Below are 27197 nucleotides of genomic sequence, written 5' to 3'. Positions count from 1 at the left end.
AACCATGCTCCCTTGGCAAGTTATGTCGGACGACCTCTGAGCCATTCAAACCTCGTGCAGACAGAACTCAACATTCTACTGACATACCTTTTGCACACCAATTAATCTTCTATTCTCACAGATTCCTGCCACAAGTATTTAATCTTTAATTGGCACTGCTGGGCTTAAGGAAGCAGCAGAAGGAAATCAGGTGTCACCCTGGAGAGAGAGTGGGCCTCTGCTGTATTCATGATAGTTAGAGATATTCAGAAAACCTAACAGCGGAGATTGCCTGACCACAGCGCCAAATACAAAGGCAACATTCAATTCCTGTCACCTAAAAAAATAAAATACATCCCACAAAGCTTTATTTCAGTGGTTACTACAGGCAGGTAGGATTTGAAACAAGAAATAAAAACCAGAGAAGAGAAACTTTGCTTTCCAACCTTTGTGGGAAATGGTGATCTCCTCTCCACCCACCTCCCCCAGACAATGGCAAGTGACGCGGTCAGTGTCTGTGAACTGAGAAAACGCATATCACACAAGCTGGCTGTGTGTGTGTGTCTGTGTGTGTGTGTGTGTGTGTGTGTCTTGCATTACAACCATATATGCACATCTGAAAAGGAGCCCTGCCTATGCTTTTTGTGGCCTCCGGGCTCTGGTCATCACTGAGCCGATCTATGCAGACTCCCGACGCCAGGCCCAAAGCATGTTCCCTGAATGCACCCGCGTTAGCCATGGATGGAGAAGGATCAGTAACTCAGGAAGGAGTGGCTGACTTCCTAAGTCCCTCACGGACAAGTCCCACAATCCCAAAACCCTGACACCAGGAAGTAGACCATGACCGAAAGACTCCCACACTTATTAGCCCCCAGCTGTGTGCACACACTGCCACCCAGGAGGGACTCGAAAGACTGGCTGGTGGCTACCATATTCAAGTTCACGGGCTCCTTCGAACCTTGAAGGCAAACACTGGACATACGTTATGCCCTCGCAGCCCGTGGCAGCTCAACCCGCTCCCTGTCCTTCCCAGTACAGCCACTGCAGCTTCGAGCCCGGGAATCACTGAGCACTGGTCTTCCTGCTCCTGTGCTGGGCGCGATGGAGCACGGTCCTGGGTCCCCATAAGCACGGTGGGGTCAGGGACGATCCTGAACGATCTACAGATGTGGCAGCCTGCGTCGCAGAGCTCAAGCGCATACGCACAACTTCTCCTTGCCATCCCACGGAAAGCTGAAGACCTCCAGAGGGTCTCAGGAATTAAGAGGCGCCAATTTCACACCTCACGGCTAGGCAAAGCAAAGCCCAAAGAAGGGGCGATTCAGTGTGTCACACGGTGACCCAGCGGCCTTGCCGGGGGCCTGACTTCTGAGCTGTGCGTCCACGTGCAGATTAGTGGTTGTCACCACCAATGACCCCAATTACCAAGCGCTTATCAGGTGCCCCTCCGTGTCACATCGCTGACAATGTTAATCTGCAATGTAATGACAGGTACCACAACCCTTACATTTAACATTTAGCAGTGAAACAATCTGATGTTCAGTGGGGTCAAGGTCCCACAGCTGCTGGCAGAAATGCCCCAGTGAGAACCGCTGACACTCTTTCCTTCAGGAGGGTCAAAGTGCTTGTTCTCACGAGGGCGCCCTCGGTCATGCCACCCTGCCATGATGGTCACATGTCTGGCAGTCCTCCAGCCCAGGCCACCCCCCACGGCGCCAGCGTGCCCGCTAACATGCAGCTTCCTCTACGAATGGGGCCGAGGAGACGGTGTGGATAGCACTCCTGGTGACCAGCACAGGGGTGGGCTGCTGGGGGCTGATGCAGAATGGGGCCCAAGGCCACCAGTGGGGATAGGGGTCTAGCTATGGAGAGGAGTCAAGGGTATCTTCCAGAAGAGAAATATCCCATCTAAGAAATGGGTGCCAGGACCAAGTCAGGAGGCAAAACGAGAACTGGGACATCTCCAGGCCATGGAGGCTGGGAGGCAGAGGAGGGGTGACACAGGGACCCCTGGGGCTGACTTCCTGGGTGACTCACCTGGTAACCCCAGGAAGACTGGCTTGAGAAGGTCCAGGACCAGGCTGCTCATTTCCTAAGCTGCACTAAACGTGGACCCCACTTCCTAATAAGCATTAGGTTTTGGTACAAATATGTACACTTCTCCACCAATCCTATGGATTATGGGACAAGGAGGTGTCCCAACCCACCAGTATTCATGTGTGCATCTTAGGACGGCTTGTGCAAAGCTCAACCATAAGTGGACAGAACCTACAGAAACACAGAGAGCCCAAGATGCTTCCAGCTGTGCCAAGAGCTCTTCCCAAATCTCCCCAGAGCAGCTCCTGGCCAGGGCTAGAACGGGCCCAGGATGCTGCCCGCAGGGGCTCTCAGGGAGGGAGGCTGGGCCCTGTGTCCCCATCATGACAGATTCCCCCTTCTCACCACTGGGGCCATGGGATACCCAAAACACTGCAATCCTCAGGGGAAGGGTAAGCCACAAAGTCTGGGGCAGATCCCCCAACCAAAGGCAGATATCCCCGTGGCCAGACAACATTTACCTCTACCACCAAAGCAAACAAGCAAAAAAAGTTAAGATAATGATTAATCGCTATCAGCGGACTTTGATTTCAGTGAGATTCACGAGTTGAATCCATGTTTTAGAGAAGTGTCAAATGATTCCATTCCTCTCCCCGCCCCCCAACCCTGGCAACACCATTTGTAAAAAGGGGAAGCCACTCGTTTTGCTCAGTGACTCTGTTCGCTGAAACTCAAGAACTGGAACCCATGTTCGGGGAGGACCACCCAGCCAGAGTGCAAACTTGCCTTCTATCTTGGCCTGTGTCCTGCCTCACGGGTGCACAAAGCACTCAGACAGCGCTGAAGGCCTGTTAGGACTGAGGTGTTCTGAGCGTGGGAACATACAGCACAGGAAAAGAATTTTCCACTCCGGAGGAGCTACATCCCACCCTGCAAGGACCAAGGACCTCAGCGACACATTATGGAAAAAAGCAGAGACTTCGGAGTACAATCTCTATTTGTACTATTAGAAGACAACTGGGTCAGGGGGGACAGAACCAGGCCCCCCAAATATCACTCAAAAAAGACAGAATTAATTGTGTCTTTCTCTTTCACAATTTACCGTGTTTCTTCTCCAGACCTCTGGTCCAGACCCCTCATTCTTCCATTACATCATAAAGCAGGCAGACGCTGGGCACACGTAACTACGTAAACAGCTGGTCATTCTGGAAGGTTCTCACTTGCCATCAATCCTAAAAATATTAGTCCAAGAACACTGGACTTGAAGAGGAAGAATCCAGGTCACAGTCCAAAAGTCCACCCGTCGCTAACACTGCTCTCTCAAAAAAGGCACATTTTTAAAGGTAAATTAGACACTGGGGGAGTCCTTATTACCTTGTTCAACATGAATGCTCGGTTTCCATGAATTTAACTCCGTAAGCATAAAATTCACTCATCTGACAAACATTTACTGGGTACCAACTACATACCTGCCATCGTTCCAAGTACTGGAAATGCAGATGTTAACAAAACAGACAGGGTCCTCGTCACCTAAACGTAACCATGTCCCTCCAAGCTGTTTTGGGAAAGGATTCCCCCAGGGAAACAAAGTAGCAAGGGAGGCGATGACATCTGACTACCTCCACTGGGGACCCTGAACCTGCTCCCAGGCGGAGGCCAGTGAGGGAGGGACCAGAAGAGGAGACATCGCGGAGAAAGCAAGTGCCAGACCTCCAACCAGCAGGAGGGAATCCCGCCCAGGACCGAGCATTTTGCAAGAGAGGACAGGGACAGGCGAGAGGCGACAGCAGCACGGGGCGCAGTCTGTGCCCTCAGAAGAGAACCTTGGCACAGCTGATGGAGGGGCCACAGCAGAAGAGCGTCCCAGAGGCCAGACGCTCCTCGAATGGTTATGCTCACTCCTGGCAGAAGAGGAGAGGTTTTTTGTTTTCTTTTGTTTAAGGATTTTATTTACTTATTTGAGAGAGAGAGAGAGAGAGCATGAGAGGGGAAAAGGTCAGAGGGAGAAGCAGACTCCCCGTGGAGCTGGAGCCTGATGTGGGACTCGATTCTGGGATGCTGGGATCGTGACCTGAGCCGAAGGCTGTGGCTTAACCAACTGAGCCACCCAGGTGCCCCAGAAGAGGAGAGTTTTAAACCGAGATCTCTGCTTACAGGCAAGACTGTCAAGTACAGGGCATTCAGCTCTAAGAAGAGCCCGATTCCCAAGGCCTTAGGATAGGAAAAGTCATTCCAGGGGAACATACCAGGCAATTCCAAGAAGTGGCACAGCTCTCAGAACGGAAATGCCCAGGAGAGAGTAGCTGCCTTTCCAGAATGTTGGGGAAAACAGGGTTTCACTGGAAAGACTCTGGATGGGGCAGGCAGGGTCTGGGAATCTGGATCCCACGTCCCCCTCCAACTCGAAGAATAAGGAATGGGAGTGACAGGGCAGGTTTGGTTTGTGAAAACAGCTTCCGGAGACTCACCCAGATTCATTCTGCAACTAACTCCTTGGAGCTGGGTCAGGGAAGGAAGGGAGGGCAGTCCTAACCAGAGGCTTTTTATTCTTATGGTAATCATTTTTCAATTAAGAGAAATGAAGTGGTCTGTTCTGATGAATGCTGCAGGAGAAGCAGGGATCTCCCAGGCTGGGTGTGCAGGGGAGGGGGAGGCCACGGGTCTGATTTCTACTCTCTCCACTGATGATGCTGATAAGCATAAGCTCCCATTTCCTGAGCTCCTAGAAAGTGCCAGGTCCTGGGCCAGGCACCCCACAGCCCAGGCTATTCCTCACCCTCTTACCAAACCAGTCGAGTAGGTATTTTCCAGATTTCAGCTGAAGATACGGAGGCAGAGCCACTCAGCTCCCCAGATATGGGGGTGCAGAGTCCAATCCAGATCTGTCCGCCTCTGGAGTTGGACATGTTGTCTCCGTCTTATATTTAACTTTCTTTCTTCCCCTCACTAAACTTGAGTTTCTGGAAGACTAGGACCTTCATGTTCTTTCTCTTTTGCTTCACTGTCTAACGTCGCACCGGGCACACAACAGGTGCTCGGTAAATTGGAGTTGAAGACCTAAACAACAGAGTCAGCAGCCTCCGTCAATCCAGCTGCTGAGTTTTCTAGAAAGCCAGCCAGGCAGCATTCCAAAACCCTCTGGTGCCCGCTGGGACTCCGATCCTGTAGTTCCTTGGAAAAAGGCCCTCCAGGCAGGTGACACGGAAGCCACCAGGTAGATAAGTGCCGGACTAATTCCAACAAGGGAGGACATGTGTCCAGGCATGGGGACGGTGCAGGAAGCATTACCCAGCAGGCCAGAGCTGTGCCCGCGTGAGCCTCCCTGACCCTGTCGCGCCTAACGGGTCATCCCTGAGGTCACAGAGAGGACAGAAGAATGCGATTCTGTCCCCATCCCGGAAGAGCAGCCAACGCCCCGCTCCCTTTGGGGCATCCCCACCGTGAGAAATCTTGCTCCCTCTGAAAGCACCTCTTCCTCCGGGACACAATCTCTCTGGCTTCCCCGCCCCACTGTGGATGCAGCTGCACCTCCCAGGAGAAGACAGGGCTTCATAGATCCTAAGTCCCCCTTGCTCCACATGGCGTCGCCCAGAGACACTGAACAGGAGGACTGGGGCTTGGTGGGAAGCCAGGCTCCGCACCAGGAAGAGCTCCATTTGCAGACGGAAGTTGAGAAGTAGGGTATGCTTCTGAAGCCATGGACGCCCTGCTCGCATCTCCAAGGAGCAGACACTTAGCCCTCAGCAGAGTCTGATTCCGTATCCCACAGGACACACCTTCGTTGTCTGCTATGTCCACTGCCCTGTGTGCTGGTCAAGGAGGAATTCAGAGAGACAGCATGGGCGGGGGTAGGTGGGGGGAGCACAGGAACATTCGCTGGGATCGCTGGTACAACGCTCACACCACACCCATGAGCTAAGGACTATCACGCACATGTCACAGATTAGAAAAACGGGGCTCAGAGAGGTGAAAACACAGGCGTCACAGAGCTCCTGGTGGACCCTCAGTTCCTACCCCGGTGAGCCTTAAAAGCCAACATTCTTTTTAGTTTGTTTGTTTTTCCCTAAAGATTAAAAATGAAAACGTGATCCCTGGTCTTATCTCAAGGAGCCTAGAAAGAAATGGGAAAGACAGACATGCGCTCGGCAAACTATAAGACATAACAAAGTGTAAGAAGTTTTCAGGAGGAAACTTCTGGGTGGCTCAGTTGGTTAAGCGTCTGCCTTTGGCTCAGAGCCAAGGATACTCTTTCATCACTGACCTTAATACTGAATTATACCTAAATCACATCCACTGGTTCCAAAAAGGGACTGATACTTCTTCAGATGGATGCAAAGGTCCACGCATTCTATGGCTAATAAATTAAAACCTCGCTGCTCACTGCTGTGTCCCCGAGCCTGCTGTGGCCCAGACAAGCAACAGATGTATGTCGAGTGAAGGTAAGAAACAGGAAAGGTGAGGAGCCAGAGGAAGAAAAGCCAACACGCAGAAGAGCACAGGACTTGCAGGGGTAAAGCCCTCTATGAGCAGCAAGTGCCCCGACAGCAAAGGAAGCACGAAACATTAAGGGGCTCCAAAGAGCTGCTGAAAGGAAACAGGGAGGCCTGGCATGACTTGTCAGAGCATCAGGGAAGCAAGTAAGAGCAGAGACCCGGGGGTCACAGACGGTGACATGCACTGTTTCAGTGCCAAAGGGGAACTGGGAACGGGGAGGTCCTCGGCTCACCTGTCGCTGGGAAACACAGAGCAAGCAGGTGCCTCCGTGGCTTTTTGTTCTGTCTTCCTCATGGAGACAAAAACTCTTCCGGGTACAAAGGATGGCACAAGCACAGGTCCAGGATAGGGGAGGGGGCTGCAGGGGTCCAACCTTTCTGGCTGCTTCTGAGGAGAAGGAAAACTCAGCCCCTTCCTCTAAAATCTCATTTTGGCGCATTAAAAACCCCGAGGAGTAGGAAGAAAAGGAAGGCATGAGCAGACCCTGAAGGATGGAGGGCGAACTCCAGAGGCAGAGCAGCTGGGGGTGGAGGGGTTGGGAGCCCACCGGCCAGGGCCAAACTCGGCCCTGTTACTCCACAGGGCATGCTCTGGGTGACTCTTCTGATCTCTGGGCCTCAGTCTCCTCCCCTGCAAATATGGGAAAACGAGTGCCCATTGCATAGTGCAGTTGAACTTACTGGTTAGCAGGGGACGAACCTATCTTTTAACAGGGAAGTCACTTGAACAGGTAAGAAACAGAAGACAGAGAAACACAGCCCACCTTTCGGAATGTCTACAATATCGCCACTTGAATGGATACTGCAAAAGCATTAACCACCGTTTGTGGGCAAACGCGATCATTAGATGTGGCCTGAATGCGTATCTTTTTCCAAAAGGCAGAAAGATGTCACTCTGTGGGTGAAGGATTATACGTGGTTTTCCTCCTAGCTTTGTGCCATCTCAGCCCTAAGGAAAGGTGTGTAGGCATGGGAGGAGGGTGAAGGCATCAAAATCATAATCAACTTTGGCTTCAATATCCAACCAGAGGCCAATATCCATTACTGTTCAGGATTCCATGGAACACGTCAGACAAAGAACTTTACTTGAGGGGAAAGCATCGTTCCCCTGTGAGGGCAAGAAACTAAGAAAACAAGAGTTACTTTTGCATGTGTGCACATGTGTACATGTGCGTGTGTAAAGTGGGTGAAATGATGACGTCCTCATGGATAACAGAGTAAAACACAGACATCCAATGAACCATGACACAAGCTGGGTCCCAAAGCTACAATTGAGCCACAGTCTAGTTAGCTGGCATTCTGACTTCACTCTCCGTCATCTCACCTCCAACGCTCGCTCCTAAGACCACCATGAAGAGGGAAGGCCTTTGGTCGCCCAGAATTACCAGAGCCTCCCACTTGGAGGGTCGGGGTGGGAACTCGGGGCCTTTCTGGAAACCACAAGCACATCTACGCCACATGCTTTCAGCAATTCCTTAAATAACGATCTATAAGATACAAGTAGGAACAAGGCATTAGAGCAGAACCTTCATGGTAAGACATGGTTCCTCTGCTCGAGAAATGCACGATGTCAGAAGAAAGGGAAAATATGGTCCCTAGAGTAACACTTACACGGAACAGCCTGTACGATTAGGTGCAGGCCACAAGCTTCCCCTAAATTATCTCCAAAGGTGAAGATGCATGGACGTCGCTTTGATTCCACTTCTACACTGAGTGACCTCTGGGTCACTCCTGGGCAAGTGACCGAACATCTCTGGCTCAGTTTCCCGATCCGCAGCTCTAATGAGTCCGCGGAAACATAGGGGACACGCGGGAGGTTTTAGCACTGGACTCCAAGTTACTATTGTCCTATTAGTGTATTTCATGGCAATTTTAAGAGACCGGTATTTGCTACTGAAGATTCTAAACCACGACGTGGTTCCTCAGTCGCCCACGGTCCTGGGGCGCTGCCGCTGGAAGAAACAAGAGCCAAGGAATATCGGGCCCCGAGCCTGGCCATCCCCCACGTCGGTGACATTGGCCAAGGTTCCCTGCAGGGGAGACACAAAACAAAACAACCTTTCCCAATCCACTTCACCTCTACGGGCATTCTTTCCTAATTCTGGTCTCTTCCACTTGGCAGACAGATGATCTAAGCCAAGTGCTGGACTCTGGTGTCTCCACGGGAGCCCCAGGGTCGCTGGGTGTATGACTCTGGGCATCGTGAACAATGTCTGCAAAACGTGGGGCTCGATCCCAGGACCCTGGGATCACGACCTGAGTAGAAGGCAGCTGCGTTACCGACTGAGCCGCCCGGGCACCCTTGGTCTTTTCTCATTTTAAACAAGCTGCTTCTGGAGCATATCTTCAAGACTGTCAGGAGCAATTCTAGCTATTACAAAACCACCGTCTCTTAAAGGAAAATGCAATCCTTCCTGCAGGGCGGGGCAGGGAGACGTGTGGAACACGTCAGACAAAGAACTTTACTTGAGGGGAAAGCATCGTTTCCCTGGGAGGGCAAGAAACTAAGAAAACAAGAGTTACTTTTACATGTGTGCACGTGTGCACATGTGCGTGCGTAAAGTGGGCGAAATGATGACGTCCTCATGGATAACATGAGGACACACAAAAACAAGCTGCTTACGTGGGTACAAGCTAATAAATGCTCGAGCACTGAATCCTCTCCGCCAGAGAGAAAGAACAGGTCAAGGAAAGTCACTGGGAGTCTTTTGTTTTAAACCCCGGGTCTCTTGCAAAGAGCCAGCCACGTCGCCACCAGACACGTGGTGCAAACCTTTAGGCTTTTCAACAGAGCGTCTGAGGGGGCCTTGCAGATCACAGGAGGCAAAGGACAGCACTGGGACCTCCGTCACATTCGGGCCTGTGGTCCCAGGGCACCTTGTTAGGAGGAACCAAGCGCTGAACCTGGTGTCAGGTGTAAAGGTGGGGGGCGGCTCAGAGAGGCAGGGAGGAGGGTCCACCCTGAAGCCCCCTCAGTCCAGACCCGGGGCTGGAGGCACCACAGGCAGAGGAGAGCAGGGGGGATTTGGACACACCTGACAGAGGGAGCTGTGCCTTCCTACCCCAACCGCAGACCTGGAGCCTCGGCCACGGCCTGGTCTGGCTCTAGCGCCACATTTCCCACCTGCCACGAGTGTCCGAGGTCCAAATGCACACAGCACGCTTTCCTGTGCGTGCCTTTTGCCAGGTTTCCTATCTGATCGTCTCTCTTATTCAGAGGGTTTTAAAAATAAACTGAGGCTACTAACAGTCTACATGTTAATTGCACTGCAGTGATTTTTTTCCAGGCTGGAGGGGGCCAGTCAGTGTTTGAAATGCTGCTCCCTGCGCAGATGTGTATCTGTCGTCTCCTCAAACATCACTGTTCCTTTACAGCGGTGCTGAGTCTTACTAGGAAATGCTTTCTTGGCCTGAGGGTATAAAGATTCTCATGACTCATTCTTACAAGACTATGTTTTTTAAAAAATGCTCCTTTCTACTTGTAGTGATTGAATGGACCTGAAATTGATGATGAAGGACAGGATGGGGACAGGGATCCACCTCCCCCTCCACCCGGGCCCATAGATCCTTTCTGCTCTGCCAGGACTTCCCCGAGCTGCACTGAGTTCCAAAAATGCACGGTGCTCTTTATGACACATCTACTCTGGTCCTTAGGGCTATGCGTCCTTGAATCACTAACATGCTTTCCCAATTGCGATGGGTCCTAAAGAAGCCTTGTTATCACTCCTCCATGTTTAAGTTATGAGCTATCTGGGGCGCCGGGCTGGCTCAGTCCGTGGAGCACGAAACTCTTGATCTCAGGGTTGTGGGTTCGAGCCCCACACTGGGTGGAGAGAGGTCTTAGGAATAAATCAAGTTAGAAGCCATCTGACAAGTCATACCAAAACTCTGCAAAACATGGCCCCATGAGCGCTAAATTTAAAGACACATTTGATAACGTGTGGAGTCTTCGCTAGTGAAGGCTTCGGATCCGAGATCACGGGAGAGCGCTCGACTGTTTACATCTTGTCTATGTCCTTCAGCAGCAACTTACAAGGTCATCAAGGTTCATGTCCTCCTAGCTCCCTTCTGGTTCTGTGACTGATGTCAGTGGGATTTCTTTTTACATTCCTCTTCCTGATTGTCTACGATTGTTACATTTTATCTGTGGATATTGCGTTGTATCTGCCAGCTTGAAGAACTCACTCAGTTTAAAAATCTGTAAGTCAGTGTAGACTTCCTATATGGGTGCTTTGCAAACAGGCACAGATTTCATCGCTCTACTTTGGTGTCTGCATTTCTGTTTCTCTGTTTACCATTTTGTTGCACTGGCTAAGACCTCTAGTGACAGCAGGCACTTGGGTGTGATTCCGTGTTTTTCACAGACACGACTAATATTACTCCGGTGTGTACGATGGATGCTGTAAGCTTGGGACAGGTTGCAGAGTTTCCCTAAAGTACTGGCTTAGGGTTTTGCTCTCATCACCTCTTCTGTATTATAGGAGTTCAGAATTGTATATATTCTTAGGGTCACTGGTAAGATACCACTTTTCCCCCTTAAATCTTTGAATGTGTCAAGGTCTTCTCCATCTAACGTTGGTAAAGCATCCTTCCATGATTATAATAAACCCAACCTGGTTATAACATTTGTTTGATGTTTAAGGAAAACGGGTACATCTGACTAATGTTTTCAGGGTTGTATGATAATGTAAAATACGCCTAGCCCGTAGATGGACTTCTTGTGCTGTCCGTCTCCAGCAGAGCTACAGAGCACTGTAAGACAAATGGAAGGTCTGCTCCCTACCTCTCCAACAGCTCATGGAAAGAGAGCAATGATTTGCTCCTTCAAGGTTTTGTGACACTCAATGCAAAACCCCAAGCACTCTTGAGGCAATGGTACTGAATACAGACTCCGTTCTGCCGGAATTAATTCTTTATTAAGATTTTGTATTTTGCCAAGAGTCAAATTATGGTTCATTTTACTTTCCTCTTTCTTCTTATTTCTTCCAAATTCTGTACCTGAAACTTCTGAGTCCTGGCCACACCACTCACGGAGCTATCCATTCTGTCATGTCACAAAACATTCCAGAAGCACTGTACAGGCAAAACAGTTTTGGTCTCCTTAGGTAATCTCCATGATAGCTTTTATTTCTAATGAGGTCAGGGCCTTTTGTTGTTGTTGTCATTGTTGTTTGTTTTGTTTTTAAGAATTTGTTTGGAGCAGTCTTAGGTTTATGACAAAATTCAGAGGACGGTAAGGGGATGTCCCACAAACCCAATGCCTTCCTACAAGCATGGCCTCACCATGGTCAACTTCACTTACCAGAATGGATGGCTGTTTGTTTGTTTGTTTGTTTGTTTGTTTTTTACCACAGAGGACCCTCTGCTGACACATCATAACCAGCCAAAGTCCACAGCTGACCTCAGGGTCAACACTGTTGGTGTTGAACGTTCAATGGGTTTGGACAAATATATCCATCCTTATGACATCACACACAGTACCGCCACTGCTCTAACTCCTCTCGGCTCTGCCTGGCCATGTTTTCCCACCACCACCCTGGCAACTACTTGTCTCCCAACTGTCTCCACAGCTTTTCCTTTTCCAGAACGTCACAGACTTGGAATCTTACCGCATGTCGACTGGCCACACCGGCTCCTTCCACACAGGAATACGCACCCCAGCTTCCTCCCTGTCTTTCTGTGACTGATAGCTCCTTTCTTCGTAGCGCTGACTAATACTGCACTGTCTGGACGTACCGACTTGTTCATCCATCATCTAATGAAGGACATTATGGTGCCTTCCAAGCTTTCTGGCAATTATGAGTAAAGCCATGCACACCCCTGTGTAGGCTTCTGTGTGGATGTACATTTTCAACTCTTCCGGGTAAATACCAAGGTACGCAACTGCTTGGACCGTATGGTAAGAATAAGCTTAGTTTTCTAAGAAACTGCCAAATCGACGTCCTAAGCCTCTATGCCATTCTGCATTCCCACGGATGGCGAATGAGAGTTTCTGTGGCTCCAACGTGCTTGTCAGCGTTGGGTGTGCCATTTTGGTTTTTTGCTGTTGTTGTTTTTAAGATTTATTGTATTATGTTAGTCACCATAAAGTACATCATTAATTTTTGATGCAGTGTTCCCAGATTTATCATTTACGCACCACACCCAGTGCTCCATGCAATCCGTGCCCTCCTTAATACCCATCACCAGGCTCACCCATCCCCCTACCCCTCTCCCCTCCAAAACCCTCAGTTTGTTTCTCAGAGTCTACAGTCTCTCATGGTTTTATTTATTTGACAAAGAGAGAGGACAAGGAGGCAGAGCGGAAGGCAGAGGGAGAGGGAGAAGCTGGTTTCACACTGAGCAGGGAGCCCGACATGGGGCTCGATCCCAGGACCCCGGGATCATGACCTGAGCAGACAGCAAATGTTTAACTGACGGGGCCACCCAGGCACCCTGGCCATTTTGTTTTTATGCTTTTTCAGTCAGTTTTCCATTTCCTTCCTATTTTCACATTCACAAGGATGCTCATGGTTTTCTTGTGTTGTTGTTTGAACTCCCTGACGTGCTCTCCACGTGGTTTCCCTCTGCGCCCATCTTCCTCCTGAGTGTCTGTGACAGAGGCTTGAGGTTTTGGTAGATTTTACAAAAGACTGGCTTTTGGTTTTGCTCCCCCTTTTGATATTTCCTCACCATTCCCATAATTTCTGATCTCTGTTTTTGTAAATACTTCCTCTACATTCCTTAGCACTCTTGATTTGTCATGCTCCTAATTTCCATTTTTCTGCCAAGATTAGAAATGGAGTTCCAAATACCTTAATACAATCTTCTACCTGCAGTGCACTCATATTTCACTCAATTCTAAATGACCAGTACTTTCATGGTGACTTCCTCTGTAATCTGCGAGTGGGGAAACGGTGTGTTTTTAAAGTTTCCACACACGTTTACATGTTTACCTTTTGAACTTTTTCTCTTGATTTCCCATTTAATCACACTGGGCCAAAGAACGTGGCCTGCATGAAATAGATCGCTTAACATTTAATGCAAAAAAATAAATTAAGATATAAAATAAAATTTAGTGCAGTTTCCCATATGTGGTCAACTTTTTAAAAAGCTACACAGATTTTAGAAAAGAATCAACAGTCTGTTGGGAGCACGGTTCTGTATATTTCTATGAATCTGGGACTGTTAATACTGTTACAGAAATGCTTAGAATTACTCCGACAATCATATTCTGAACTTTCTGCTTGACATCCTTTTTATTTTTCACATCTCGCTTTTCTTCCTTTTCTATTGGTGTTGGTTGCTTTTGTTAAATACAGATCCCCTCATATCTTTTCCTGCTAGATTAGAAACTATATACACATATTGTTTCAATAACTACAGCCCATACTTCAGTTGCAACTAAGATTTTAAAATACATAACTAAGGGGGCGCCTGGGTGGTCCCGATGGTTGAGAATATGACTCTTGGGTTCGGCTCAGGTCATGACCTCAGGGTCGGGAGCTCCGCACTTGAGATTCTCTCTCCCTCTGCTGCAAACCCCCCCAACTCTCTCTCTCAAATACATACAGTCTTTAAAATACATAAGTAAGTATACTTTTTCTAACACAATCTCAAATCGTTCTATGTTCTACTTCTCCCAACGGAGGTCTTATTATATAACTGCTCACGGAGCAAACCCTCAGATGATACCATGATATAACCACACAGAGAGCAAACCTCAAAAGACACACATGCACACTTGGGGCGTCTAATTACCGAAGTTCAGCTTAACCTTAGTTGAACAGTCCGTATGGAACTGACCCTGTGCCATGGCGTCCCTTTCTCTGCACATTGCTGTGTCCCACACTCTGCACCTTGCAAGGCGCTCACGATCTTCTTTCTAAAGGACAACGCTGAATGAATCAGAGACGATTGCCAGTCACAAATCTTCTCAGTCTTCACCTGAAAAAGCTTTCCTTTGCTTTTAGTACGTGTTGGTGTGAACTCCCAGATGGATGGTCCCTTTCACCTCACGGCTCTGAAATCACCCAGGCTCTCCTCTGGCACTTGTTGGTTCTGTGCGGGCTGCCAATCCGATGGCCGTCCAGGCGCTGGGAAGTCTGCATTCTCCCCGAAGACCTTTTCTTTGCCTTCTGCTTTCTGGAACCTTGCCAGATGCTTCCCAATGTGGATCAATCTTCCCTTTTCCTCTTGGTTCTTTGAGCCTGCTCTGGGGACTGCCTGTCCCATTCTGGCCAATTCCCACCAGCCTCTCTTCGGATCCCCGTCTCCCTCCCACCTGCACACTCCGGGACATGTAAGTGTGTGTGTCCAAGGGCCCACTCAGGTTTTCCCAGGTCCATCTGTTCTGGAGGGAGGTGAACCCTGAAATGAATTCTCCTTGGACTGAATCCAGCACTTTGAAAATGCCAGGAACTCTGCTGTTCACTTCTAACACATGGACTCTCCCCTCTAGCTGTTCCCGTCACCCCACTGTGCTTCGGTGTGTCCGTTATGACATGACACGTTCGATCGCCTCCCCGTGCAGCACACACACGCTCCCTTCAAAGCCATGGTCAGACCCACCTTCACTGCATCTGGAAAGTGGAGGTCTGCTGATTGTGGTGGTTGTACTTCTCAGTGTTTAAGGAATTCAGTTTGCAGACTCGTTGGGGGTGGCTTGTGCTCTGTTTTCCTCCCACCCCTCCCTGTGGGGGGACGGAGCAGGGCACTCGGCACCGCTGCTGTCTCTCGGAACGCTGCCCATGAACTGCCCTCCGCTGCTGGGGGCTTCTACAGCCCAGAGGAAATAAGCATGGGCACTGCTCATTCTCTAAAAATATCTGGCCTGTGGTCCAGCCTGAGTGAGTCCTTCTGATTTCCCTGTTTTACATGCAATGGGGACAGAGTTACTGAGGACTGGAGGGAAAGGCGTCCAAGGTCACGGGTGGAGGCACATTCGTTGGTTCCCTTTGGCCCTGCTTCAAGTGCTGGGATGTGTCCGACGCTCGGTTTCAGAGGCCAGGGTGTAACTCTGGAGCAAGGAAGGGAACCCGGTCTGCTCTGCATGAAGCCCACTCCATCTTCTGTGCTCAACCCTCACGGCCACTAACCAAGCAGCTGTGACAACCATGGGATGCTTAGTTTCAAACCTTAGAAAAGGTTTATGCTTTATTTTATTTTTCAAGATTTTATTTATTTACTTGACACACAAAGAGAGAGAGCATGAGCCGGGGGGAGCCGCAGAAGGAGAGAGAGAAGTTAACTCCCTGCTGAGCAAGGAGGCCGATGCGGGGCTCCATCCCAGGACCCTGAGACTATGACCCAGGCCGAAGGCAGATGCTTAACCCACTGAGCCACCCAGGCACCCTGAGCTCTAAACTTTAACAAACTCTTTCAGTATAATTTTTTCCTAACTTTTTGATTAAGGCATCAACATAGATTTTTATACGAATATTACTACCCGGATTTTGATTATTTCAGTCTAAACGAGACCACTAGTAAGCAGTGAAATGTCATCAATTAAAACGTCCCTAAGTATTGAAATCTGTATTAACGAATCGGTGTTCTTTCTTGTTGCCAAGTGTCCTCAAAGATGACTCAACACGGAAAATCCCGACTGCTTGACACGGCATCTCACACTTGAGAAAACAGCTCTTAGATGTCACGGGAAGCTCCCAGCTCTTATTTTTGCTAAATTTCAACCTCTTTCAGATTAAGCCATTTTAAGAATCTGATTATTCTAATGCCTCCCAGCTCTAAAGCCTACCCTGTATTGTACTTAACCTTTCCTGTAATCCACACCATGAGCTGTGTGCATTTTTCTGAAGCCTTCCCCCAGTCATACCGTTTCCTTTCCCGGGCTGCTCCTTCTCCCCCGTATCAAAGCGTGCACCTTTAGACTTCATTTGCTTTTGTTTTTTGTTTTGTTTTTTTAAGATTTTATTTATTCAAGAGAGAGTGCACACAGAGGGAGAAGCAGGTTCCCCCATGAGCAGGGAGCCCCAAACGGGGCTTGACCCCAGGATGCTGGGATCATGACCTGAGCCGAAGGCAGATTCTTAAACGACTGAGTCCCCCAGACACCCCAGACCTAATTTGCTTTTAACCCCCATCCTTGCTTTCCTGTGCTGCTCCCATCAGAAGTGAACAGAATGGGAGTAAAAGTCATCACAGCAAGCCAGAGGATCACTAAGTGTGCAGACATACAACACCAGCCGGAGGGCAACACCCAGAAGCCAAATGGAAGGGCTGCACCATGCAGGGGCCCTGAGAGGTGATGTTGGGTTCCCTCTGTGCTGCGCCCTGAGACAACTCGTGTGGAACCGGCCTCAGGGTTCTGCTTACTGCAGTTGGCTCCTCATCACTATTCAGAATTCAGTGTTCCTATGAAACTTTTCCTAAGCCAAAATAAAGGAAGACAAAGAAGCGATTACCCTTCATGCATAGGACAAATTGGGTGAGCATTCCAAGAGCCGAAACCACCTGTCTCCACTTCCTCTGATACCGATAAAGACAGATCTTGCTCAAGGATGAACAAAATACATGGAGATAAAGGGCAGATGCTCCCAGCTCAAAGCCATGACAGCTGGATGCTGAGTGTGGCTGCGAGGAAGGCGCTTGGCAGGGCCGCTGTCCTGCTCAGTGCCCGCTGCCTTTAGAATGGCCCCCTGTGAGAGCAATGCCGGGTCTTCCTGTCTTTCTTGTTTTTAATATTTTATTTATTTATTTGTCAGAGAGAGAGAGAGAGAGAGCACAAGGAGGAGGGACAACAGACATAGGGAGAAGCAGACTCCCTGCCCAGCAGGGAGCCTGATGCAGGCCTCGATCCCGGGACCCTGGGATCATGACCTGAGCCAAAGGCAGACGCATAACTGACTGAGCCACCCTGGTGTCCCGAAAACAGTGCCGCATCTTTGTTTCTAAAAGCAGAAATCCTCTTTGTATTTCTCTAAGTGAGCAAACACAGGTACTGAGGTAGGTCTTTCGTGAAAGTCAAGGAGCGTGAAACAAACTTTCGAAAAGCCGGGGATACCTGTATATCAGGATATCGCAGCCAAGTTGTTTTTTTTTTTTTTTTTTTCTGTTCTAGAATTTGTTTTCTTTAAAGCAGAAAAGAGCCAAGGTCAGAATTTTTCTCGTGTGAGGGCCCAGAACAATTTCGCAGAATACGGAGTCCTAGCACAGGGGCAAAGCTGCCGCTGGGGCTGATGGCATCCATGGCATCCTGTTTTTGTCATTCCTTACCCTGGTGATTCGTGAGCCGGTCTGACGGTGCTGGGAAGCCCGGTCCCGCCAGATCTCGTGGACTGAGAGGGGGCGTCTGCTCCACCTGGTCCTGGGGAAGAGGGGAACACAAAGGCTTTGGTCAAAAGGAGCATTTCACACTTGTCCACACCCGCCCTCCCCTGCAGTCCTTCTTCCTCAGTTTCTTATTTTGACTCATTCAATTTCTTGGTTTTTAAAGGTTGGTTGTTTAAAATACACCGTAAAAGGGAAGCTAATGGTGGAAAGGTGCCACCATTTAGCAAAGAAAGGCGTCAGAAGACAAGTTACCCTAGGTCTCAGGCTTAAATTGCTTTGCCTGAATAGCAATTCAAAAAGAATTATTGTCAGCTGCTGGATTCGAGCACCGAATATAAATTATTAGCATTCAACGGAGCACATGCATTTTCTGCAACAATTACTGGTAATCAAGCCCTAGGCGGTCTGTTATCTGGAACGGAAACATCCAGGGACTGCTTATAATTGGCCGGCTCTACAGAGAAGAAGGGCTCCGTGGGGATTTTTTTTTTCCCCAGACGTCAGGATGAGGACAAAAATTTTAGGCAAAAGTTAAAACAGCAATGTTACAATTAACCGCACAACTCTAGGAAAAAGCGTCTTCGTGAGATTATAATCAACCCAATGAAAGACAGGTTAAACGTGGGAAAAGAAAATGGGCCTTTTCATAGGGACACACCGAACACTAGCAGGGATTAATGTGGGGCGGAAAGAGGTTAAACTCCTCTTTCAGATTTAAGAAATTCTGAAATTTTTACACTGCACCTGAATTACCTCCATAATTAGGTCTTACAACTGCATCTGCAGGGGAAGATCTACCATCGGCACAAAGAGCAGCCAACTCGGCAACTTCACCCCTACCTATGCCAACAGCAGCAAACGTGTGTGCAGAGTTTACTGGGCAGAGCAGGACTCCCACTTCACAGCTGGGGACACTCCGGGACAGGAAGGTTATGTCCACCTGACCGCCCCCCGCCGGCATTAGAACCCAGGTGGTGGGGTTCAGAGCCCACGTGCCTTCCCACTCATGCTGCCCATGAAACTCAAAAAAAGCTCATTCGTTTTGACAAGTCACTTTATCACCCGAATGCTCCCCAGTGAACGGTTCTCTGTCCAGAGCCTTAGCCTGGGGGTACAGAAACAGGGGGATGATACTCTATCCCTCCGCTGTGTGAAAGCCAACCCATGTGCACACACACGTGGTCTGGTCCACACTGCACGGGGTCCGCTCGCTAGAGCTGGGGAGGCAGAGTGGGGAGCACTGGGGAGAGAGACCAGAAGGGTCAGCTCACCAGTGTCTACCACTCAGAAGTAGGGAGCTCAGTGCCTGGGAAGGCCCAGCCATAGCCATACCTTCCCCCAGAAAATCTGGGGAAAATGATCCAAGCCTGAGAGCATGTCTTCACTGCTGGTCTCTCTCAAAAAAAAAAAATAGCTTTCTTTTTGTTTTTTAATCATAAATGTGATACTTGCTAACTAAGAGAATCTGGATACTAAAGAAAAGCTTAAAGAAAAAAATTCAAGTGAACCCCTCTACTTTCACCCACAGATGATACCCTGTCGGTTTTTGGTCTGTTTTTCCAGAGACAAGAAAAAAGCACAAACGTGGTTCGTCTACGTGCACTATTTGAATTACTTATGGAAAATGTATATGTTACATTTGGATCACACGGGCGTTACAAGCGATTCTGATTAAAAAAAAAAAAAGGATTCATAATCAAATGGCACATATTACGGAATTTTAGCCTATCTTTCTGAAATTTCCCATGGCAACGAAGCACCTCCATCCGTGCTTCCAAGCCCTGGACCACTCCACTGGGTGGCCAGGCAGCACAACTTCCTGAGCCCATGCCCTCCCGGGGAGCAGGTGGTTGGTGAAGAAAGGAAGGTTCTGGTTGGGAAAGAGGAGAGGAGCTGGTTTGCAAGACAGAGTCCGGAGGCAAGAGCAAACCCAGCAGGAGCCCTGCCGCGGTGCAGAGGACAGAGCTGGGCAGTCAGGGTCAGAGCACGATGGGGTACCTCCCAGACCCCCAAATGCAGCCCAGCCCCCCTACTGAGGTCATCCCACCTGGTTTCTGCAATTCCACAGCCCACATTCCTCCACCATACTGGCTCTTTACCGTCTGGGATAAATATTTTTCTTATTTCTTTTCTAAATTTTCAAACAAGCAGGTCAATTTTTGGAACAGAGCAGAAGTATAATAAAAATGCGCCTGAATCCCGACACCAGGCAGGGTAACTGACAGCACCCCCGGGGGCTCAGCACCTCTAGACCCCGTGGAAATCACACTGTGTGAAGGATCCTGTGTCCTGCCTCTCTCCCTCCCCCACAAACATGACAAGATACTATGTTAAAACCTCAGTAAATATTTTCTTCAGATTCTAAACTACTCTGGTACACACTTGTAGCCACTTGCAAGTTTCCCATCAACACCTCTGTGCACAAAATCCTGCCCTCCTTTCCGCTTATTTCCACTGGATCCCTGGAAGTTAAGCCACTAGTCCAAAGGTTTCACCCGTATTTTGGGTTTTTTTTTGAGCAGAGATACATACTGTCAAAATCTTCTTCATGCAGTTTACCCTTCCACCCAAAACAGAGGAGAACCGCCTGTTTCATAATCTCTGCAAAAGACCGAGACTGGTGATCTTTCTGGAATTTCTTCTTGCCAATCCCAGAGGTAAACCGTGGCCTTGGCCTGTGGTTTTCAGCGCAGGTCTTAAATACCGAAGTTGACCATTTTCCAGAGCTTCTCAGCCCTTTGTCCTTCTCCTTTGGGACTCCCTCTCTGATGAGTCCGCTGCACTAGCGCCTGAGGGCAGCCGGCCTTTCCAATCAGCCAAGCCCACCCACTCTTCAGGAGATGAGCCCCTGGGGGCCAATTCTCTGGAGTCTGACTCAACCAGCTCATCTGTAAAATGGGTTCAGTGACATCCCCCGCCCCGCCCCTGCCACCCAGAACTGCTGGAGGCTTTATTTACAGCACCAAGTACAAACCCAGGGCCGGGGGCTGGGCAAGGATCCAGCCTAGGGACGTGTGCATCCCCTGCCCACTGGCAACCCTGGTTTATGCTTCATTATTCCTCCAAGATGAGCCCCTCACATGTAAGAAACAGCTGCTCTTGTCTGTTGCAAATGCTTTCCCAGCCTGTCTGCAGACTTAACTGAATTTTTTATTCTCCGAAGTATAATTCAATGTAGGCAAGTCCACGGAACTCTCCTTCTCGGTTCGTCGAGGCAAGCTGGTGACTGCCTCTGTCTCCTCTCAAGGGAATCAGAGTCCCTAGCCTCCCCACCCTGAACACACCCAACCTCGTCAAGGACACTGGAGAGAGTCCGTGTAAATTTCACTCTGGTCTCTCTTCCGACGTGACATATTCCTCGCTCATCTCACTGACATTTTTACCGGTGGACGGGAGAAGCTGACACCATAAACCGGCCCCCGGTTCACTCTGCCCTTTCTCCCTAAGCTGGAAAGTCACCTCCATCCCACCTCATAATCTCCATACACACGCGTGTCTGAGTCGTGGCCACACTTGTGCATGGGTCCCATGGACCTGCCCATCCCAGAGTCATGGCCACGCTCTCCATCCTCACGGCCTCGGACACGTTTTCGTTGGTGCCCACTTCCCCTCTCGCTTCTTTTGCTTGGATCTTCTTCTCGAATTGTTTCAAGGTTTGCTTAAATTATTAAAGCTTCTCTTCTGGTGTATTTGCTTACATATAAATGAGCAATTACTACCCATTACAAATCTGGATGTTGGTTGTGGACCATCTGACTGAAATCAGATGGCACGGAGCTCAGGAGAATATAAACCAAAGGTCCAACCTCCCTGTGACCCAGGCCTCACCCCCAGCCTGTCCCTCTGGGGACAAACAAGACCCCGGGTGTCTCCTGCTCAGACTCAAGTCCAGGTCGGAGTCCCCGTCTTCTCCTCCACACGCCACTGTCCCTAAGCACTCCTCTCGTCAGTGGCAAGCAGACCTGACCCCACGGAGACATCGATTTAGAAGAAAAGACCTTCCAAACCTGACTTGGGCAACCCTGTTGCCAGATTTAGCAAATGCAAATGCAGGCTGTCCCGCGAAACTGGAGTTTCAGATACACGGGAGGTCAGTGGGTCTGGGGCACTTATGGGGCTTGCCCTAACAAACATTCCTGTGAGTTCTCTGAATTTAACTGGGGACCCTATACTTTATCTGGCAGCTCTGTACCGAAAAGACCATTCAAATCGGACAGGTTTGCAGGACAAAGAGCAGCGGCAAGAACAAAATCCCGACGCGGGGCTCGTGTGTTTGTACATAAGACTCCCAAGTCAAAGAGAAAAAAAGAAAAAAAAAACATATATATATATAAAATTCAACATGCAGATGCTTCAGACAAGAATCCTATTATCCTGGTAAGCGAGAAAAGACGCAACAGTAGGAAACTGCTAGTCTGTAACATAAAGCCAGCCCGGGAGAAGCGAACCATGGCTGCAGGGGAAGGTCAGACACAAACTCTTCAAAGGCAAACACTGGCACCTGGCCAGGCTCAGGGTCACGTAAACTGGGACAGGAGCAACATGCCCGTCCCTGTGCTGGCCTGGTCTCCCGGGGCTCATTTTTGCTTGTCGTGGTGGGTTTCCTGTTCCAGGTTAGTGAGCCTCCCCTTAGGGCCAGGAACCAGCACTTCGAGCGTCCATCTGCAGGAGGCCCGGGGCCCCATGCAGGGCCTGGGGGGAAAGACCCTGCAGGGGCAGCCTGGGTCAGCGGGCTGGTCCTAGAGGTCCCGCAGGACTGGGCGTTGGGGCACAGGGAGGGGACCGGGATGGAGCCTCCAGCTGGGCAGTGCTGTCCTCTAGAAACTTCCTTCTTGAGTCACACTTCTGGGGCTGACCTGAGTGCCCCCTCCCACCTCGCTCCCTCTGGCCTCTTGCTGGCCCCAGGCTGGGGTACCAACCCAAGGCTTCTCCGCACCCCTCCAGACCCCTCCCTGAAGCACTCTTCCTCCCCTGTCAGAAGCGCTCCCACTGGGCGTGCTGAGTGAGATCCCTGCCCACCCACGGAGGCAGGTGCCGACCCACCCTCAGTCGCCTAACAAAGACCCCGAGGGCTTAAGGATCACAAGGACAAGGTGTCTCGAGCTGGGTGGGAACCGTCAGGGCAGCGGGTGTCGACGCAAGGTCAGACCCAGCAGGCCTCTCCGGGAGGAACTGCGGAGGAATGCAGACTCCCAGGCCTGCTGGGCTTGTCTGAGCACCTCGCCGCGGTGAGTCACTTCACAGGCTATTGCAGGGGGCGCCCGCCCGGCCTGGCATCCCTGGGACGCACAGCTCGTGGCAGGCAGGCCGCCCCATCCCACTCTGCCCCGGCGATTCTTCACCATCCGGAATGTTCTCTGCCTTGCCCTCCACACACAGCGTGGCCTCATCCTCAAGGCCTCGCCAGGAAGCCGTCTCCTCCCAGAGGCTTCTCTGATGGCCCAGAGGAATATGGCCTCTTACCCCTCCTCCTGCGGCGCTCTTTAATTCAGTGTGTGCCCTAGACGCGGGGCAGGGACGCCTCTGCCCCCCACAGTGAGGGGAGGAAGCCTGGCTGGAAGCGAGGTCATGCGGCCCAGCATGAAGAACAAAGGGGCCGAGAACACCTCGCTGCCCAGGCTGCCTGCCAGATAGCACGAGATGCCCACGGGGAACCCCGCTCTTGAGACGGAGAATGCTCGCGGGGTGGCTTGAGCCATTTCCTGGCTAAAAACTCAGGCCATTTGGAGGTCTTCTTTGCAGAAAAGTCTATTCATATACAACAGAATAGTATGCAGCCAGCAAAACCCCCCTGAAATCTTCCATTTGCAGTGATGTGGATGGAACTAGAGGGCATTATGCTAAGCGAAGTAAGTCAGAGAAAGACAATGATCTCTCTGACAAGAAGAGTTTGAGAGGCAGGGCGGGGGGTCGTGAGGGGAAGGGAGGGAAAAAAATGAAACAAGATGCGATGGGAGGGAGACAAACCATAAGAGACTCTTAATCTCAGGAAACAAACTGAGGGTTGCTGGGGGGTGGGGGATAGGGATGGGGTGGCTGGGGGATGGACATTGGGGAGGGAATGTGCTATGGTGAGTGCTGTGAAGTGTGTAATCCTGGCGATTCACAGACCTGTACCTCTGGGGCAAATAACACATTATATGTTAATTAAAACAAAACAAAAAACCCCACAGGCTGACATGCGCCTCAGGGAGCAGGTGGGGAACTTCCAGGAGACAGAGTGGGACAGTCAGCACGGTGCCTGCTGGGAACAAAGCGGAGCGTACGGCAGAAGGCCAGGCTCTGGGTCCAGTCCCAGGCTCACACCTATCGGTGAGTCATGTGACTGCTGCATCGGCGTGTGCCCTGGGGCCAACTGGCGGCTTCATGCGTTGGCCAGGAGGACTAAATTAAAATGGCATAAACAAAGCGCTCGTCCAGCAGGTATAAGGTTCCAGGCCGCGAACGGCAGGGACAAGGGGTCTCTAAGAGACACGTCTCTCTAGCGGGTGTTGGGGCTGTGTCCTCGCTCCCATTCGGCGCACGAGGTGTTCCGGGGACTAACGGCACAGCCCTTCGTTACTCTGCTGAGAAAACCAAAGAGGAACACCAAGGAGAACAGAAGAAGGGGCTTCCACACGTCTGCACCAGGCAAAAATGTTCCATCAAAACCTCCAAGCTGAACTCTTCATGCAGATAACCCCCCCACCCCCCCGCACACAGGAACAACAATGCGTGACAATACTGTGGGCGGGGGGCAGGGACAGTCCAGGAGTCCAGGGATGCCCACCTCAGGCTGTAAACTAAGCCAGATGGGGCTTGCCCAGCGCCCCCACACCCTCTCCCGCAGCGGCCCTGGCTAACCCCACTGTCGGGGAGGGAAAGAACAGAAATGACACGGGTCCTATGGTCCAGGGTCCAGCATCTCGCTTTCCCTCCAGGCCCCCCTCCAGCGCCCTACAGCCCGTCACCCGGTGGTGTGACGTACAACCGCTCCGACGTACAATGAGCTGACGCTTGTGAAGGTCTGTAGGTAAAGTACGATCAGAATAGCTTTTGTCGGCTGATGCAAAACACAGTTGAAATCGTGGAACAGGTCAGAATCAAAATCTACTAAGAGATGAGCTTCCTGCCCTAGTGAAGAAGGAGTGACCCCAGCATCTGTCCCCGGTTCTAACAGGGAAAGCGTCGTCTTCCAGTCTCTGTCACAAATTCCCTGCCGTCCCAAGCCCAGTGGGTCAACTGTGTGTGTGTCTTCATCCACGATTTCCAAGCACACACAGCTGTGTGCGGGAAACATCTGTGCAGCCTCCTCCCAGCTACAGTTACTCATTTTTATTAGAACTTACTAGGTTTAGGGACACTTGGGTAGCTTAGTCATTAAGCGTCTGCCTTCGGCTCAGGTCATGATCCCGGGGTCCTGGGATCGAGCCCCGCATCGGGCTCTCTGTTCGGTGGGACGCCTGCTTCTCTCTCTTCCACTCCCCCTGCTTGTGTTCCCTCTCTCGCTGTCTTACTGTCAAATAAATAAATAAAATCTTAAAAAAAAAAAAAAAACCTCCTAGGATTTTAGTAACTACCCACCACGCCAGCCGCCCTCTCCAGGAGTGAGGGTACCACCTCCCACTTAGATGGCAGCGATCCGAGCCGCTGAGTCACACAGAATACCTGGACCGCCACTCCTCAGAGCAACCAAAACTCTTCTCCAAAACGGTAAGACGCCAAGTGTAGCAGGGACAATGCCACTGTTTAGAAAACCACCAGACTTTTGCAAAAACCTCACTGCACCCAAGTGCCGTAGACCTAAACCCACACCGTCCCGTGTATACCATCTTCAGACACTTCTTTCTTCGCAACCACCTCTAAGTGTCCAGGTTCTTGACATTAGGAGTAGTGTACGAACCACCTAGCTTTAAATTCACTCACCCACTCTACAACGCCAGGCACGGACACATCCATTTCAGTAATGCGAGGGGGAAGGAAGGGCAGTCCACCAATCCTTTCTTTCTTTTTAAGCAGTTCCATTAAGATCTATCAGCTACCTAACATGAATTTCACCTGCCCTAAGTGTACCATCCAATGAATGTTAGTATAATTACAGTATTTGTAGAGCTACCACCACAACCTAAATTTAGAACATTTCCATCGCCCTACAGAGAAACCTTGTGCCGGCTCAGCTTGACAAATGGTTTTCCCAAACTAAAGTGCCTTTGCCACGTCAATTTTCTCCCCATCTTTTGATCTGGCAGGGCAGCTCACCTCCCAGGTAAGAGCACTGGCTCTAGGATTTCTAGAAATCAGTAGCTCAGGGGGCTGGGATAGGCACTAGCCCTCCTTGGGAAAGGGTCACCTCACGGGACAGTGTGGAAGATTTCGTGTGATTGTGTGTGTGACACACGGTGTACGTTATTAACAAGCTGCAATTTTCACGTGCATTCCTACTAATCCGCTGTTACCGTCACCTCCCCCCACCTGTGTCTCCCCGACTCCTTCCACCTGCTCCATCCCCCTCCTCCACCTCTACAGAGACTCCACCACCACCAACTTTTAGCTCGAGGACAAGGACTGGACAAAGCACAGCAGACCGGATGTACGTGAATGACTGCAGAACGGAAGTGCAGTTAACATCATGCCTGACTTCCTGTCCGTTTTCTGTTCCTGTTCCATCCAAAGGAGAAGCTGTCAGAGCCATCAGCTCCCAGGCGGGCATGGCAGAACACAGAGAGGGTAGACCCCAGGTACACACGAAGGAACCTGGGGACTGTGGACTCACTCCCTAGCTGTTTAGGCAGAGAACAGAAGTAGCTTACGGAAAAAATGAGCTCCATCAAGAACCAAAGGCACAACCTTCTTGGCCCTGCCCCCACTCAGTGCCCAAGTGGAAATACTCCCACAAAAGCCTTCACCGGTCCTAGAACCAGGAGACGGGTTCACAGCAGGATTTTCCAGTCTGCCCCAGAGGACACGCAAACCCCAAAACACGGGCTGCATGTCCTCACCGCCCTGCTGCATGGGGAGGGCAGGCATGGCAATGGAAAGAGAAGACGGTCTGCCCTTCCTTTCCCTGCTTCTCCCCTGCTCTGCCTGTGCCGGCCTGGGGATCCTACGTGACTTCAGCCCCCCAGCCGACCCTAATCTGGCATCACTTGCAGGCCTTCTGCCCAGACTGGCCTTGATCAGAACCCTGCCCACCCCCCAGCAGCCCCTGAAGGGAAAATCCACTCTTGGCACATGCACGGCCCTCTAGCCTCTCCAGGACTTTGATTCTGGACCTGCGTACGGGGAAACCAGCTATAAACGGCTAGTCCCAAAGCCCAGGCTTTGCTCTGGGGAAGGAGACCACAGAGAGGCTGGCCCAGGGACGGAGTGGGCAACGATCACTCCGGGGGGGGGGGCAGGACCGAAGGTCAGGGTTGGGACATCCACACTTTCACAAGGGGT

General features: G+C 50.5%; 1 protein-coding gene across 1 annotated transcript in view; it reads right to left on the bottom strand.

Annotated features, from left to right (window-relative positions):
• GRB10 (growth factor receptor bound protein 10) overlaps positions 1–27197 on the bottom strand; it is a 167798-nt gene that overhangs the window by 72605 nt on the left and 67996 nt on the right. Inside the window, exon 3 of the mRNA XM_032874995.1 lies at positions 17721–17811. Within this exon, the coding sequence (XP_032730886.1) occupies positions 17721–17811 (91 nt within the window). The remainder of the gene's footprint in view (positions 1–17720; positions 17812–27197) is intronic.

This window comes from Lontra canadensis, unplaced genomic scaffold, assembly GCF_010015895.1.
Source record: "Lontra canadensis isolate GAN:19392208 unplaced genomic scaffold, GSC_riverotter_1.0 scaffold54, whole genome shotgun sequence".
Classification (NCBI taxonomy): domain Eukaryota; kingdom Metazoa; phylum Chordata; class Mammalia; order Carnivora; family Mustelidae; genus Lontra; species Lontra canadensis.
The sequence above is the reverse complement of the archived record's forward strand: the minus strand, read 5'-3'. Positions and strand labels throughout refer to the sequence as shown.